The 13,909-nt window shown below is 36.2% G+C and overlaps 1 protein-coding gene across 8 annotated transcripts in view; it reads right to left on the reverse strand.

The window, feature by feature from the left end:
• Positions 1 to 214: 214 nt before the first annotated feature.
• The window catches only part of HEATR5A (HEAT repeat containing 5A), a 65,346-nt gene continuing 51,651 nt past the window's right edge, over positions 215 to 13,909 (reverse strand). For 7 of the 8 annotated variants that reach the window (XM_077180419.1, XM_077180423.1, XM_077180421.1 and 4 more), the window contains 9 exons: positions 12,248 to 12,482; positions 11,616 to 11,864; positions 10,111 to 10,238; positions 9,041 to 9,188; positions 8,097 to 8,369; positions 5,391 to 5,615; positions 3,726 to 3,880; positions 2,156 to 2,369; positions 215 to 1,877 (listed from right to left, as the gene is read on the reverse strand). In XM_077180419.1, the coding sequence (XP_077036534.1) occupies positions 1,576 to 1,877; positions 2,156 to 2,369; positions 3,726 to 3,880; positions 5,391 to 5,615; positions 8,097 to 8,369; positions 9,041 to 9,188; positions 10,111 to 10,238; positions 11,616 to 11,864; positions 12,248 to 12,482 (1,929 nt within the window). In that variant the 3' untranslated portion in view covers positions 215 to 1,575. The remainder of the gene's footprint in view (positions 1,878 to 2,155; positions 2,370 to 3,725; positions 3,881 to 5,390; positions 5,616 to 8,096; positions 8,370 to 9,040; positions 9,189 to 10,110; positions 10,239 to 11,615; positions 11,865 to 12,247; positions 12,483 to 13,909) is intronic. The other variant, XM_077180420.1, reaches the window with a different exon arrangement.

Below are 13,909 nucleotides of genomic sequence, written 5' to 3' on the forward strand. Positions count from 1 at the left end.
AGGAATTTACACATGAAAAATCTCCCTGATCCTACTTATTTACTCATTGTGCTACTCATAACAGAGGAAGACTTGCAATGTCAAGTCCCAGACCTTGATGCAACCAACCCAAACATTCATTATTAGTTTCCTTGAGACAGAATACAACAATTTTTTTCTGATACACAAGTCCTTTGAGTTCCTCTGCTATTGGATAAAATAACTAAGACAAATATTAAGTGAAGAAAATTAGCTTTATTTATGTAAATTAGAAAAAAGAATTGTTAGAACTTTGGTCAAATTGTTAATTCTGTACAATTTACAATTATATTTACATACAAAACTTCTAGTAAAATACAGTACATCACACTCTTCCTGAGTCACAGTGTGTTTCTCAGTTCTGTAAATATTTTTTTCTTCTTCCTTTTAAAGCAATTAGATTCAAGAAGGAAATAGTATCCTCAGTTTGACAGTGTTTGGTTTAGGTAATACTGTATTAAGAAAGAAGTCAATACATTGTACTTAGAAAATACTTTGTAGCCATTGCAGTTTTGATAGTTATTTTTCTATATTAAAATATGTTCCTTCCTAAAAATGTTAATTACATACTTCTTATTATGAGCTTGTTGCACTCTATTTATAGACACAAGACAAGGTGACTTCGAAAACTTCCATCTCTCACTGCAGAGATACAGAAATCAGGTTACATGTACAGATCAGTGATCATTCAAAGATCAGGGAACATCCATCCACTTAGAGCAGAGGTCTGAATTGAGGCACAGTATGTTAAGATTGCTGTCCAGTCCTGGACAGGATATGTAAGCTATTGCCTGGCTCCCCTAACACAAACTTACCAAAGCACACAGCCTGAAAAGTGAGACTCTGTCAAGCAGCAAGGCACCAAGCCTGTCAATCCTTACATATGCATGGCAGTCCCCCTCTGAAAAGAGCCACAGTCCCCAGGGAGGGGCTGTACAGCTGCATTTCACAGCATTTGGTACATCTTGGCCAGCTCAAGATGTTATTAAGATTAAAGCTATCCATATTACCTTTATGGAGTTGAATTTTCTGAGATCAACAATAAACTGTTATAAGGCTTATAAGGATATTTAATCTGTTTAATGAATAATGCAGTGTGTTAAATTAGTAATTAGCATAGATTACAACCTGTAAGTAAATTTATGTCCCTGTTAAATCCAAAACCCAATTATAGGAACTAATTTTTGACAAATATTAATTTAAAAAAAAACTTAACTTTACTTAATGGCTAAGTGTGGGATGCTCTTAAATATATCTATGGTAAAGTACACTATATTTTTTTTAACATAGGCATGTGCATTTCTGATATTTTAGTCCAAAATAATAAAAAAATACAGATTTGATGGCCTCTCATTTACTCATAGTGTTTAGAGATATTTAAGAAGGCTTTCACTAAGAGAACTTTACCTAGAAACTTGCTTTCTCTTAAAAACTTTCTGTAATGCTTCAGCACAAACTGAAATACATGATATCAACTCATGACAATGCTTTGATTAGAAATTAATAGGGACTTTTTAGCTGTTGACATCCAAGTGTGTAAAATGACAATATGGGGCTTTAAAGAAAATTGGTCTTCAGCTGAATGCTTGAACTTTTCCCAGGAGTTTTTGCATGTTTAGTAGTCTTCACTTTGATGCTTTCCTGATTGCCTTTAATAGCTGACTCAAGCCTGGCTTTCATAGTTGGAGAGGAGGCCATTAGTTTTTTAAAAACTGATGAATACTGTGGACCAATCTGCATGAGAGTTTGCAAAGCAAACTCATGTAGATTTTTTGCCGAGATTGTAGCAGAAACCAGCGCATTTTCATCCAAAAGAAAGGAAATGAGGATGGGAAGGAAGCAGGCCACCAAGTGAGCACCTATAAACATGGAAAACAGAACTTAAAATACACAATTTTTAAAAATAGTGTCAAATTCTAACTGGAAGTATTTCTCTAAGTTAACATGTAATTCAAACTGTAAAGCTGCAAATGTTAGCTGAACTATAGGGTAAAAAACCCAACATTCCTGTGAGCAATTTTCTTGGCAATTAGTGTTCAGGACTGAATTCCTAGTGGTCATTTTGGTTTTAGTTTGTTATTTATGGCAACTTTGAGCCTTTGTAATGCTTTGGGTCCAAGAAATGGAAGTAACTTACGGTGCTGTTCCTCAGCAGCAGCAGTCAGAGCTGTAACCACCTTTATTCCCTCCTGAATGACTTGAAGTTCAGCAGCATTTTCAGGTTTTGCTTTTTCTGTTTCCTGCAGTTTCCCTACAATGGATGGCACTAAAGAATGGATATAAGGGTATGACACAGTTTTGTTTGGATGCTGAAAGATGGAGTGCAGAAGCTGGTAGCATTTACACTGCACCTAAAGGGAAAATGAAATTTGCAGTTAAAAAGCATTATAGTTCAAAATACATCTCTGGGTGTTCTAAATCTAACAGCTTGTCAGATAAAATTTTTGGGAGAGAGAAAAATGTGCTTCACAACTTTAAAATTCATCAGGCTGTAGGTTGCTCATGTATAATACTTTACAGGACTATTATAACTTGTAATCAATTATTAATAGAAACCAGATCATGCATTCTGTTTCTTTCCATCAAATTTTATATCTTCTGACATTTTTGAGTTAAGGGAAAAAATACCATTTTTGTTTGAAGATTAGTATTATTTTGAAAATACTCTCTTAGCAAAAGTGCAATACCAAAGAAGTGGTGCTTAAAATATAAGCAATATCCCTGTCAAACTGTAGGTACCATTTTAAAATGCCTTAAATGATGCAGTGGCTGCATCTCTTTGGAGGTCAATAGGACTGAAGCTGCCGAGTTCCTACATAATTCCCGAACAGCTCTGATGCCTAAATACTTGGATGAAATTTGCAAATGCATGCTAATATTTCCTTGCAGTCATATTTGGCATTTTCAGTTTCCTAACAGTGAAAACCAAAGTTTACAATACTGGGAATGTACTGATACATAAAAAAGTATTGTCTTACAGTTATTTCTCAAGTAAATGAAACTTTACTTTTCTATTACTACACAAATAGATATAGTGGAGATACAAGAAAAGCAGCTTACACAGAATTCTAACAAATACAAAATCTAATGGATGTTATTTTCAGAGCCGAACTTTGAAAGTGAAAAAAAAGCCATTTGTATAAATGCTTTTTTTCCCTGATACATTTCTTTTGGTGAAGGATAGTAATATATGAATTGTGGCACTATAATCTAATGCCACTACATGAAAATATTTATGCTAGGTCAGAACAAAACATGAATCTAGTTCAGTAAGCTGCATCCAGCAGCAGCCAGGAGCTGATGTTTATGGACAGTAACAGTTTTGTAGTGGTACTTGCTCCAGCTCCCAAGACTCACAGCTGAGGGATTTCCTGTGCAAAAGACATTATCTGTGTGCTGAAGATAAAATGAACAAATAAAATTTGAAAAGTGCCTGCAACACCACACAACTGTATTGTGTACTTAGCAATGTAAAAAGCACTGAGTCTGATGCAGTAAAAAATAGGAATATAGAATTGAATACAGAACAATGATTAAATGCACTGCTGGACATGTTCTTTTCTTGCTCACTTGTTCAAACTTTATTTTAAAATACAACAGATATAGTCAGGAGAGAATTAACTTCTATCAACACAGAGGAACAACTAAAATAAGCTAATATTCATTTAGTGTGGTAGTGACATTCTATTAACTTCACCAGTACTTACAAGAGGATCTTTTGAGTCAAGTGTTGTTTTAAACTTCTCCATACAACGCTTCTGAAGGCACTCTACAGTAGTAACTTCTGGGCTGGTAGACATAACAAATACTGTAATAGCAGTTAGAAGGCTGATTTCATCGAGTTCTTGGAGAAGGCCATCTACTATCAACAAAGTAAGAAAACTATTAGATTTGCATTAAAAATTCTGCAAGTTCAAGTGGTACAAAGAGGTGGAATAAAAATATCAATGTCTACGTTTCTTTAGTTTTCAAATACATGACATCCTCTGATACAGTGGGATGGACTTTTACTGCAACAAAAGCTAAGGACAAAATGGGAATGCAGGGGTGATATTTAGAAATTATAATTAGAATATTTAGAAATTATAACATAATTAGCATATTTAGAAATTATAACATACTTCTATTCCATTGTTTCTTTGCATAAAGTACAATAAATATCTTTGAAGAGATGGTATGACATATTAGAGTGCAATCTATTTGAGAATAATATAAAATTTGCATTTAGAATATATATTCTTCTGCTGTACGTTTTAAACAATTTTGTAAAGAGAAGTCCCAACAACAAATTACAATGTAAGAGATTAACATAAGGAACAATGAAAATACTATGAACTCAGGAAGTTGAAGCAGCAGCACATAGCAAACTGATTCAAGACAAAAAACTCTTTTTTTGCACTACTGTTTTAATACCCTTTGCTCCACTAGAGACACTAGCTCTTAGTGGAGAACCTGCACTCAGTGAACAGCTGGCTTTTATGCCCTGCTGTACACTGAAGCCATTGCTCCTGTTTATGCCTTCATCCATGGAATTACACTGTGGCACTAAATAACACAGGAGTAAGCCTGCAAACCCACTGTCCTGGTTTCAGCTGGGGTACAGCTAATTTCTTCTCAGTAGCTGTTGCTGTGTTTTGGATTCAGAATGACAATGGTGTTGATAATACACTGATGTTTTGGTTTTTGCTAAGCTGAGTTGTTTATCCTAAGTCAAGGACTTCTCCCCTAGTCTCATGCTGTGCCAGTGAGAAGATAAGCAAATGAAACCGGGAGGGAGCATAGCTGGGATGGGTGTCTTGAACTGACCAAAGGGGTACTCCACACCATACAGCATCATGCCCAGTAAATAAACTGGGGGGAGTTACTTGGAAGGGCAGATGATCTGGGTTCAGGAAGGGGGGTTTGGCATTGGTCAGAAACTGGTAAGCAACTGAACAGTGCATCACTTGTTTTTCTCTTTTTGTTATCATTATTATTATAATTTACCATTATTACTTTATTTTCCTTAGTTTCAATTATTACACTGTTCTTACCTCAACATACAAGTTTTACTTGGATTCTTCTCCCCACTCCCCTAGGGTGGGGGGAAGAGGGAGTGGGGGTTCAGCCAGTGGCTGCGTGGTGCCCAATTTCCAGCTGGGCTTAAATCATGACACCCACATTTATACTTTTATAGATGATGACTTTTCACATGGACTGTAGGGACAAGACTGCACTATAGCTTCAATAGCACTTGGTAACCAGCTAATTCTCTTGTGACTAAGAGAGAAGTCTTTTTTTAGATATGCATGAATTTGATTTAAATAAAACCAAACAACATTTCACACGAACATTTCTCATTTTTAACTCATAAAGCCAGTATCTGTGCCTACCTTGATCCCAACAGTCAAGCACTGTGACCAAAGCACTACGTAGAAGATTAGTCCAAGCATTCTGACTCTTCTCTGCTCGAGCCATTGGAGAAGACAAGAGTCCTTTCAGAGCTTGTAGAGATGCAGCAACTGTCAGAGGTAACTGGCCATCTTGCAATTTCACAGCTGTTTCTTTAAGTACTCCAATAATGAGGTACAAAATAGTAGGAAGAACTGAAACACTTCCTGTAAAACAATGCAAATTAATTTCACAGAAATTTAAAAAAATGCAGGTACTTTTTACATTAAAAAAATGGAGGCAGTTTTCTTGGATTCTCTTTTTAATGTATAATTTATAATTTTTAAGCATATCTGTGAATAGAGGCACTGGTAATTTGAAGAAAAGGTTTGAAATATCATGTGGCCTGCTATAGCAAACAGGGAGTCAGACTGCTTAAGTGAACTTAAACCTCTTCCCCTTTAAAATAAGCATTTTAAAATAAGCATTGTATATCTTTTCCTTGATGGTTTTATTATGTGAAGTGTGGAATTATGTCATATTCAGAGGAAAGTAAGAACAGAACCACAGAGGAGGTGGTTCTCAGGGAAGAGAAGCCGTGGAAGTATACAAAGTATAGCAGAGTATACAGTATATACTAGTATACATACTGGTACATAGTAAATTCTTTGTATATACTGCAGTATAGAAAGAAGAGTAGAAAACAAAGTACAAGCATCTAAGTATATTTTGCATGTGAAGACAATACAGTGAAGGAAATTAACGGGGCAATTTCAAAACTGGCAAGAGGAAACACTTCTGTCACATGATATGTGATTAGCTAAGGATGCCATTGCTCCAGGAAATCACTGAAGTCAAGAATTTAGTAAGAGTAATAAGGACTTCAGAACAAATATACGTATAAAACCCCCTAGAATTTGAATAGAAGCCTCCAAAAACATCTTGGAAAAGAGAAGACCTAAGGAGAGAGGCAGATTGTTCCATAGGCCAATAAAGAGATTTTCTTGTCTGAGAATCTGATAGTTGACTAGTCATAATAAGAGACCACAAAAATGTTTTAAAATTCACAGGAATAATTTGGCATAGCAGTTTCACTTATTTTTATGTCTTTGAATCTAATAGTAATACAGAATTCTGCATATATTGGAAGTAACCTAGAAATCTGCATACTTATGTGTTGCTCCTGTCCTAAGTTATGACTCAGCAAAGGACAGAGTTAAGCATATAGCTTAATATGCTTATATCATTCCCTAAACAGCAAAATGCTTATGTTTCTAAGATTTTAATATACTAATGTTCATGAGAGACCTGTTGAATAGCGAGAGTCTCTGGCTATGCATAAGTATTTTCTGAAGCTGAGGACATCTATTTTTGAACAGCCAGTCTTTGAAAATTTACTGCTGGAATTCAGTAGGAAATGTAGGTCACGAACATAATTTACTTGCAAATTTTTTTATGCAAACATATGACAGGTGCCTGAAGTAAGAGACATGGCAGTCACAGGACTGTAACTTCAGTTACCTACTAAAGGGGAAAAAATTACGCAATTCCACAGAGGAATTCTCATCTCTTTGATTATGAGCCAACTTTTGGAGCTGCTTCTTTATTCAACTGACTATATAAGCAAGCCTAAGCTCCTCTTTTTATTTACCTGAACAAAATACTTAACTTCTCTACTGTAAACGTTCCCTGTGGTCTGATCCTGCAAGGTGTTTGTGGAATAACATGGACAGCTAAAGACAAAAGTAACTACAGTGAGAAAAAATCACAGATTATTTTTCATACAAGATAGTTGTCCTCAGATCTAGGTGATGTTATGTTTATTTCCTTTCACTTTAAACCGATAAATAACGGGCTGCAGATGGAAATGAGAAAAGCATTATCATCACATTACAAGATTGCAAGGGTTACACTCCATTTATTCCATTTGGAACATCATATTCTCCATAGAAGAGTCATTTAACAGAGAACAATTTTTTTTAAAAAAGAAGAAATTTTCAGGGGTGGTAAATGCCAGAGATAGGTGTAAGGTGTAACAACAATACTTAAGGTGGGAACAACATAGGAGTAGGGCAGAAATGGTTTGTATGTGTGGCTGTAACAGTACTGAAAGATTATTTATATATATATATGTATATATGTATATATATATGTTATATATATGTATATATATGTGTATATATATATATATATATATATATATATATATATATATGAATATGATATTGAAGCTTGGTGGCGGGGAACCATCCTAAAGTTGGGAGTGACTCCAAAATGAATCATGGGTAAAAGTCAACTAATCTGAGAATTCAACCATAACTGCTCACAGTCGTTTGTTAATGTTCAAATGATGGAAAGCTAACAGCATCATTTTAAATTTAATTTATTTCTGCATTATAAATTCCAGAAAAGACAATTCAAGTAGCATATAATCATGTAGCTGTTGTATACTTCCCTGTAGAAAATGAATCTATTAATTGCACTGCTATAGGGTGGGAGAAAATGAGAAACTACTAATTTAATTGCTTTAGTTTTGTAACTTGTTTTGCAATTTGACAGTCAAAAAATAATTAGAAAAGGAAGCTGTCACAAGCAAATCAACAAAACCTGCTGCCAGACTTAGCCAGCTAAGAAAATCAGGTAATAACAAAGGGACAGAAGGGCCTAATAGTCTTTCATTTATCTTTTCTTGTGATGAAATAGCATACCTTCAGGAGAACAGATTGCAGGAACATCAGAGAGAATAACTAATGCTGCTGCTACAAGTCTACTTCCATCTTCTGACAGCAACAGATGTTTTCCAGGTGGAACTGCAGGACTACCAGTCAATTTAGGGTTGAGCTGGGGAAGCTGTCTGACAAGAATACAAACACACAGCTCCAGTGTTGCGAAGACTAATGATTTCCCAGGCACCAGTCCCCCTGTGTCTTTGCCCTCTCCAAATTCTGGTAATGTTTCCTTTTCTGCAGCACCATCATCAACTGAAAGAAAAACAAGAAATATGGCAGAAGTCTGCAGGCTGTGACTTGTTTCCAAAAAGTTTACTTCTTAAAACTGTTCCAGTACCAAATTATAATCTTGACACATATATATGTGCATGGATATTCAAAATTCTACTAGCAAACACCCATCCTTCTGAATAAGCAAACTATGCAGTGATTGCCAAAAGACAAAAGGCTGCACAATAGACTTTGACATACAAAATCCTGAGGCACCAAGCCAATATGATGTCACCTGATACAAGCACTTTGAGTCTACTCCCAGTTTTTTCCTTTTAGAAAATGAATGTGAGGAAGTTACAACCAGAGTAACTATTGGAACCTGGCTTGTAACAGCTGTGTGTGCCAAGTCTGTCCATCCCTCAGTTTTAGCTGACCCCAGCTTTTCACTAGGACTCCTCCCTCCCTGACCAGCTGCAGTTTCTGCAGTTTTTCTCCTCACTTTCTGCCCTCTGTTCAACACCTAAACCACCTGCTATCTATCATACCACCTGATTTTCTTATTTTAGGAACCTGGACTGCCTTAAGTAAACTAGAATTAGAATCCAACTGTGAAAGACTTCAATTAAGACACATCTCAGAAACCAGTTTTCCAAGAAAGAATTGCTTTAACCCTGATCACAGCTATTCAAACATCTCACACAGTACTGTACCTTCTGCACTTCTCCGCTTTTCCTTCACATGTTCTTGAGCTGCAAAGAGAATCAAGCGAACCACTTCAAGGGCAGCAAGCTGAATATCAGGTGACTCTCTGGTCAGTATCAGTCGATGCAAAACATTCAGCAGCTCTACACCCAACTCCTACAGTAAGAAAAACATCTAACATATTTTAATTTTAATGCAGGAGTTTTTGGAACTTGTTAATACTTGTTAAAGCCAACAGTATTACTCTGATTTATCTCTCACTAAGGAACACAATGTAATTGACACAATCACAGGAGTTGGCATTTTCTTCACCATCCAGCTCCTAGCTCCCAGTAAGAGCAGTCCCTATCAATTCTCCCAACAAAATAGCTATCACAGTTATTTAAGATATAGGGCACTTAAAACAACTGAAAAAGCCAAAGCAATCTTTATCTTCTGGCTTCTTAACTCTTGAAGGTGGGGACACTACATTGTATGCCTCCTACACTTTATGCATTTCCTTGGACAGAGCATCAACAATCAGCAGAACTTAGCCATGTCCACAGGCTCGACCACTTTCACTGGGTCAGACAATTGCATGGCATACAGGATGGTATAAACCTTAATTTAAAGGAAAAAAAAAAGAAATTTCAGTTTACTACTTCTTTTTAGGATCACTGTTGTGGTGTGTGGTGTTTTTTTTGGTTTTGCCTTTTTCTTCTTTTAGTATCACTGCTTTTGTCCAGTCTTCTTTTAACGACTTTGATTTTTACAACAGAATTAATTCAACTATGCCTTGATAGAGAGAGAGTAAGAGAACTCTCTTTTCTGGAATTTGGTCTTTACCTGGCTCTCATCTTACTCATCTTATTACTCCTTCCTGATGAAATGTCCTCAAATTCTCTGCCCCTCACCTTACAGGTTCCACATTGTATTCTTTTTTTATCTCCTCCCTCTACAGCTTTGGATTTGGGTGAAGCATATAATTTACCTACTACTTATATGTTGAAGATTCCTGGAAATACAAGACACTGTAGAGGCACTGTTCAGACTAAAACTATGCCTTAATTCTGAGGGGCATTTGGTCATTATGCATTACCTGGTCACCACCTATTTTGGACCTTGGCCACGGAACATCAAAGAGTGCCTGCAGGGCATGTAAGCAGGCAATAATGTTCTCCATTGCTGCATCTGATCCAGGAGAGCACAGGAACTCCACACTAATTCCTGTAAGCATCAGAAAAAAACCCCCATGTGTACTTGAAATTTTAAGAACTGATTTTTTCCACTACTAAGTAACCTCACAGAAGGCCGAGCAACTATTGAAGTAGCATTTTAAATGAAGTCATCTCCTATCGCTACTATCTTAGGGCAAGACCTCTATATCCATCAAAACTGTGAAAGAAACTTCACCCTCTAGACAGTATGAGACCCAATTATAATTGGCTACTAACATAAATAAAACCCCAGCAATTTGTGAATAAAACATGAGGTCTAATGAACAGACAGAACAATTCATAACTCCTCAAAATATTGGAGATAACCTTCATATAAACTGTAATCTATATTCTCATCCCAGCTGTAAAGCTGTAATTCCAAAATGTGTGATGACTTGTGAAACCAATCAATGTCCACTAAATAACAGCTGTGCAACAGAAAAGCAGTTTTAAATTTTCAGTTTCTTGGTAGGGAATGAAAATTAAAATGCTATTTTATTCAAAAGCAGAATAAACAAGCCATATGCCCACAGTCAAATACAGGAAATTTGATGTACTAAGCAGTAGAGGAAGCAGCTTTTGTATCAGAGTTCCCACTTCTAACTGAGAGAGCAATGGAGTTCAAAGGAGAGCTGGTTCTCTGCAGAAAGACTGGGATTCAAAGGAAGACATATGCAACAAAGTCATACAGACTCATTCCAAAAAGGGATTACAAAAGAAAGATACAAAAGAGAAGCCAAGAAAAAAATATATCCAGAAATGCCTAATTGTGTAAACTTAGAGAACTGGAAGTGAATTCAACTACCTGGTTAGCTCCTGCAGTAGTGGAGGCTTAACAGAGCTTTATATGAATGTAAGGAAACATTTCTTTACTGTGTGGGTGACTGACCACAGGGACAGGCTGCCCAGAGAGGTTGATTCTCCATCCACACAGATATTCAAAAGCTGTTCAGACATGGTCCTGGGCAGTTGGCTTTATGTCACCCTGCTTGAGCAGGGGGTGGACAAAATGATCTCCACAAGTTGCTTCCAACATATAAACTATTGTGTGATGTAAAACTGTCCTTCAGTGCAACCAACCCATACACTCTGTAACTGCACTGGTACAAACACTGTAAAATCCACCCTTGAACTTGCATGTTTATGAGCAGAGCAATAAGCATTTGTTTAGGGCTTGTTTAGCTCACAGTGTTTTTTGTATCACATTTGAAGAAATGCCTTACAATTTTCTCACTAGGACTTAAAATGTTTCTGAATGCATGTTTTTCCAAAAGATGCAATACTGAATGATGCAGTTAAATTTGAATAACTAAAAATTTATTTTCTAACAGTTTCATCTACATTTTGAGTTACAGCATCTAGGCAGACTATGCACTCACTCACTCACCCAAGATAAGATGAAATCTGTCGGTATTCACATCCTCAGGAGATTTCACCAAGGGTCTGGTAGAAGAATCTTGACACATGGTAGTTGGGGTAACAGGTCTGGAGAGATTTGTAACTCCTTCATCTGGATCAACAACAATGAAACCTGTGGTAGTGAGCCATAAAGCTGTAGCATAAAGTATCAATGCCCAGGAGCTGTAGTAATGAGGTCTGGCATTTTCAATTGTCTCTGCTGTATAAAATGTACCACCTACAAGAAAAGAAATTAGTTTTAAAGGTGTAATTTATTTTCAACTACTGTATTTTCTCATTCTTAAAATGGGATTGTGTTCTATGTATGACTTTTTTTTAATGTTTGCTATTAAAATTCAGGCCAATAAGGGCACTTCATTTAGATTTATTTGGACAGAATGCAATAGATTACCTATTTCTTCTTTCCAACATAAAAAGAGCTAACAAATAAGAATACCACTCTTCACATCCATGAAACCTCTGTTCTCAAAAACAGTACTGATCTTTAAATAGGTCCATAAGTAGGCTTATTCTCCATACCATCTAATCTTACTATGATCTTAACACAAGTCAGTTTGCTTACAAGGGACTTAGAAAAACATAACTAATTTGCCTTTTTACCTTCAGCAGGTAGTTGTGATGCATATTCTGGAGGCAAAGTTAAGAGAGCAAAATCCTGAAGTGCAGCAAGCCAGAGCTTGCTCAGTGTTCCAAGATCAGCCTGTACCAAGTCCAGAAGACCACTGGCCGAAAATGTTACATCTCTGTAGCTTTCTTCAGAGGAGTTTACAATTTTTAAACTGTGCTTATGTGTATCACTTTGATTTTTCTGCTTTTCAATTGCAACTATGTAAACCTGTTGATATATTTGGATAGAGAGTTACAAATATTAATACTTGGAAAACTACTGCGATCACTAGCATGACTGCCTGTTGAACAGGCACGAGATTTCCTGGAATCTATTTCTGCTTCAACTCCAGTAAGCATGCTTGAATAAGCCCTTTTTCTCTAAATGTTCTGAATCCTTTCCCCAGCTAATTATGCTGCAAGAATCCCCCCAAAGGGGAAAACTACTAGAATTCCTACCTGCAATTAAGTACCCCGCTCTTAAAAAGTAATATATTATTTGTCCGGTTTTTGCTTCCATCAAACCCAGTTACAGCTACAACACTGAAGAACTATCAAATAATATACCTATAATAATGATTCAGAAACAACAGTTAACCCCTTCCTAAATATTTTTTAAACTGAAATGCTACATGGCACTTCTCAAAATTATGTGTTGCTTCATGTTAGCAGTACAGAATGAAGAGTACAATCTTGCATACTTGGCAAACTTTGGGTGTTACCATCTATAGATTAATTTCAGTGTAATTTTCCTAGATAGCTCTCTGGTTATCAAAAAGATAGAATTGAAAAAGTTTCAGACAAACAACTCTCTGTAGTGCCTCCAAAATGCCCCTGGAGGGAAGCTCTTCTCAACTATAAAGGACACATTTAGATTCAATGAATCTCAAGTCAGCTTTGTTGAATACTAGTTCCCTGCAATTTTGATTTCTGCATCTTTTTAATGTTTGCTTGCTGTAGTGGGTTGTCCCAGAGAAGCAACTAAACACACACCAAGCCCTTGTCTCACACCTCCCTGCAGCAATAGGATGGGGTAATTCCTCCAATTTCTGTAAAAAAGAAATAAGTAACATTCTAAGGAAGAAGGAACTGCCTAGGGCTTAAGTGAAATATTTGCAAATTACAGCTCACAAAAGCTTATAGGAAACTCTACAGAGTTTCCTTTGAAGAATTCTAGTGATCTTAATAATAGGCTAGAACAATCTACAGATCTTCACTTCTGACAGCTGAGTCTCACATCTTGTCTGAATTCTGTCCTGGCTTCTGACCAGTGAAAGGTTGTTACTTGCTATTAAAAACCTTTTCTTCATGTAAAGATTTTAAATTTATCACGGTACTTTATCTTTTCCTGAATAGATTAAATAGACCAATCTATTTAAATCTCTCAGTGAAAGCATGTTTTCAAGATTTTTATTCCCACCTGCTAGCTTGTCTCCAAGGGCTTTGCTATTTTATCAGTATCTGTTCTCAAATATGCACATGAAACATTGGTATATTTTTCTACAAATGTTTACACAAAAACTATCTATTGCCTGCTTTCTCCTCCAAAGTATCTTCCTGGTTGTACACCGAAATATCATCCACCTTCATGACATGTTCATCTTTAGCTGGTTATCAACCATCAGCATCCAAGGCCATTATCACTACATTCTAACA

The sequence above is a fragment of the Agelaius phoeniceus genome, chromosome 6 (assembly GCF_051311805.1).
Source record: "Agelaius phoeniceus isolate bAgePho1 chromosome 6, bAgePho1.hap1, whole genome shotgun sequence".
NCBI classification, from domain to species: Eukaryota; Metazoa; Chordata; class Aves; order Passeriformes; family Icteridae; genus Agelaius; species Agelaius phoeniceus.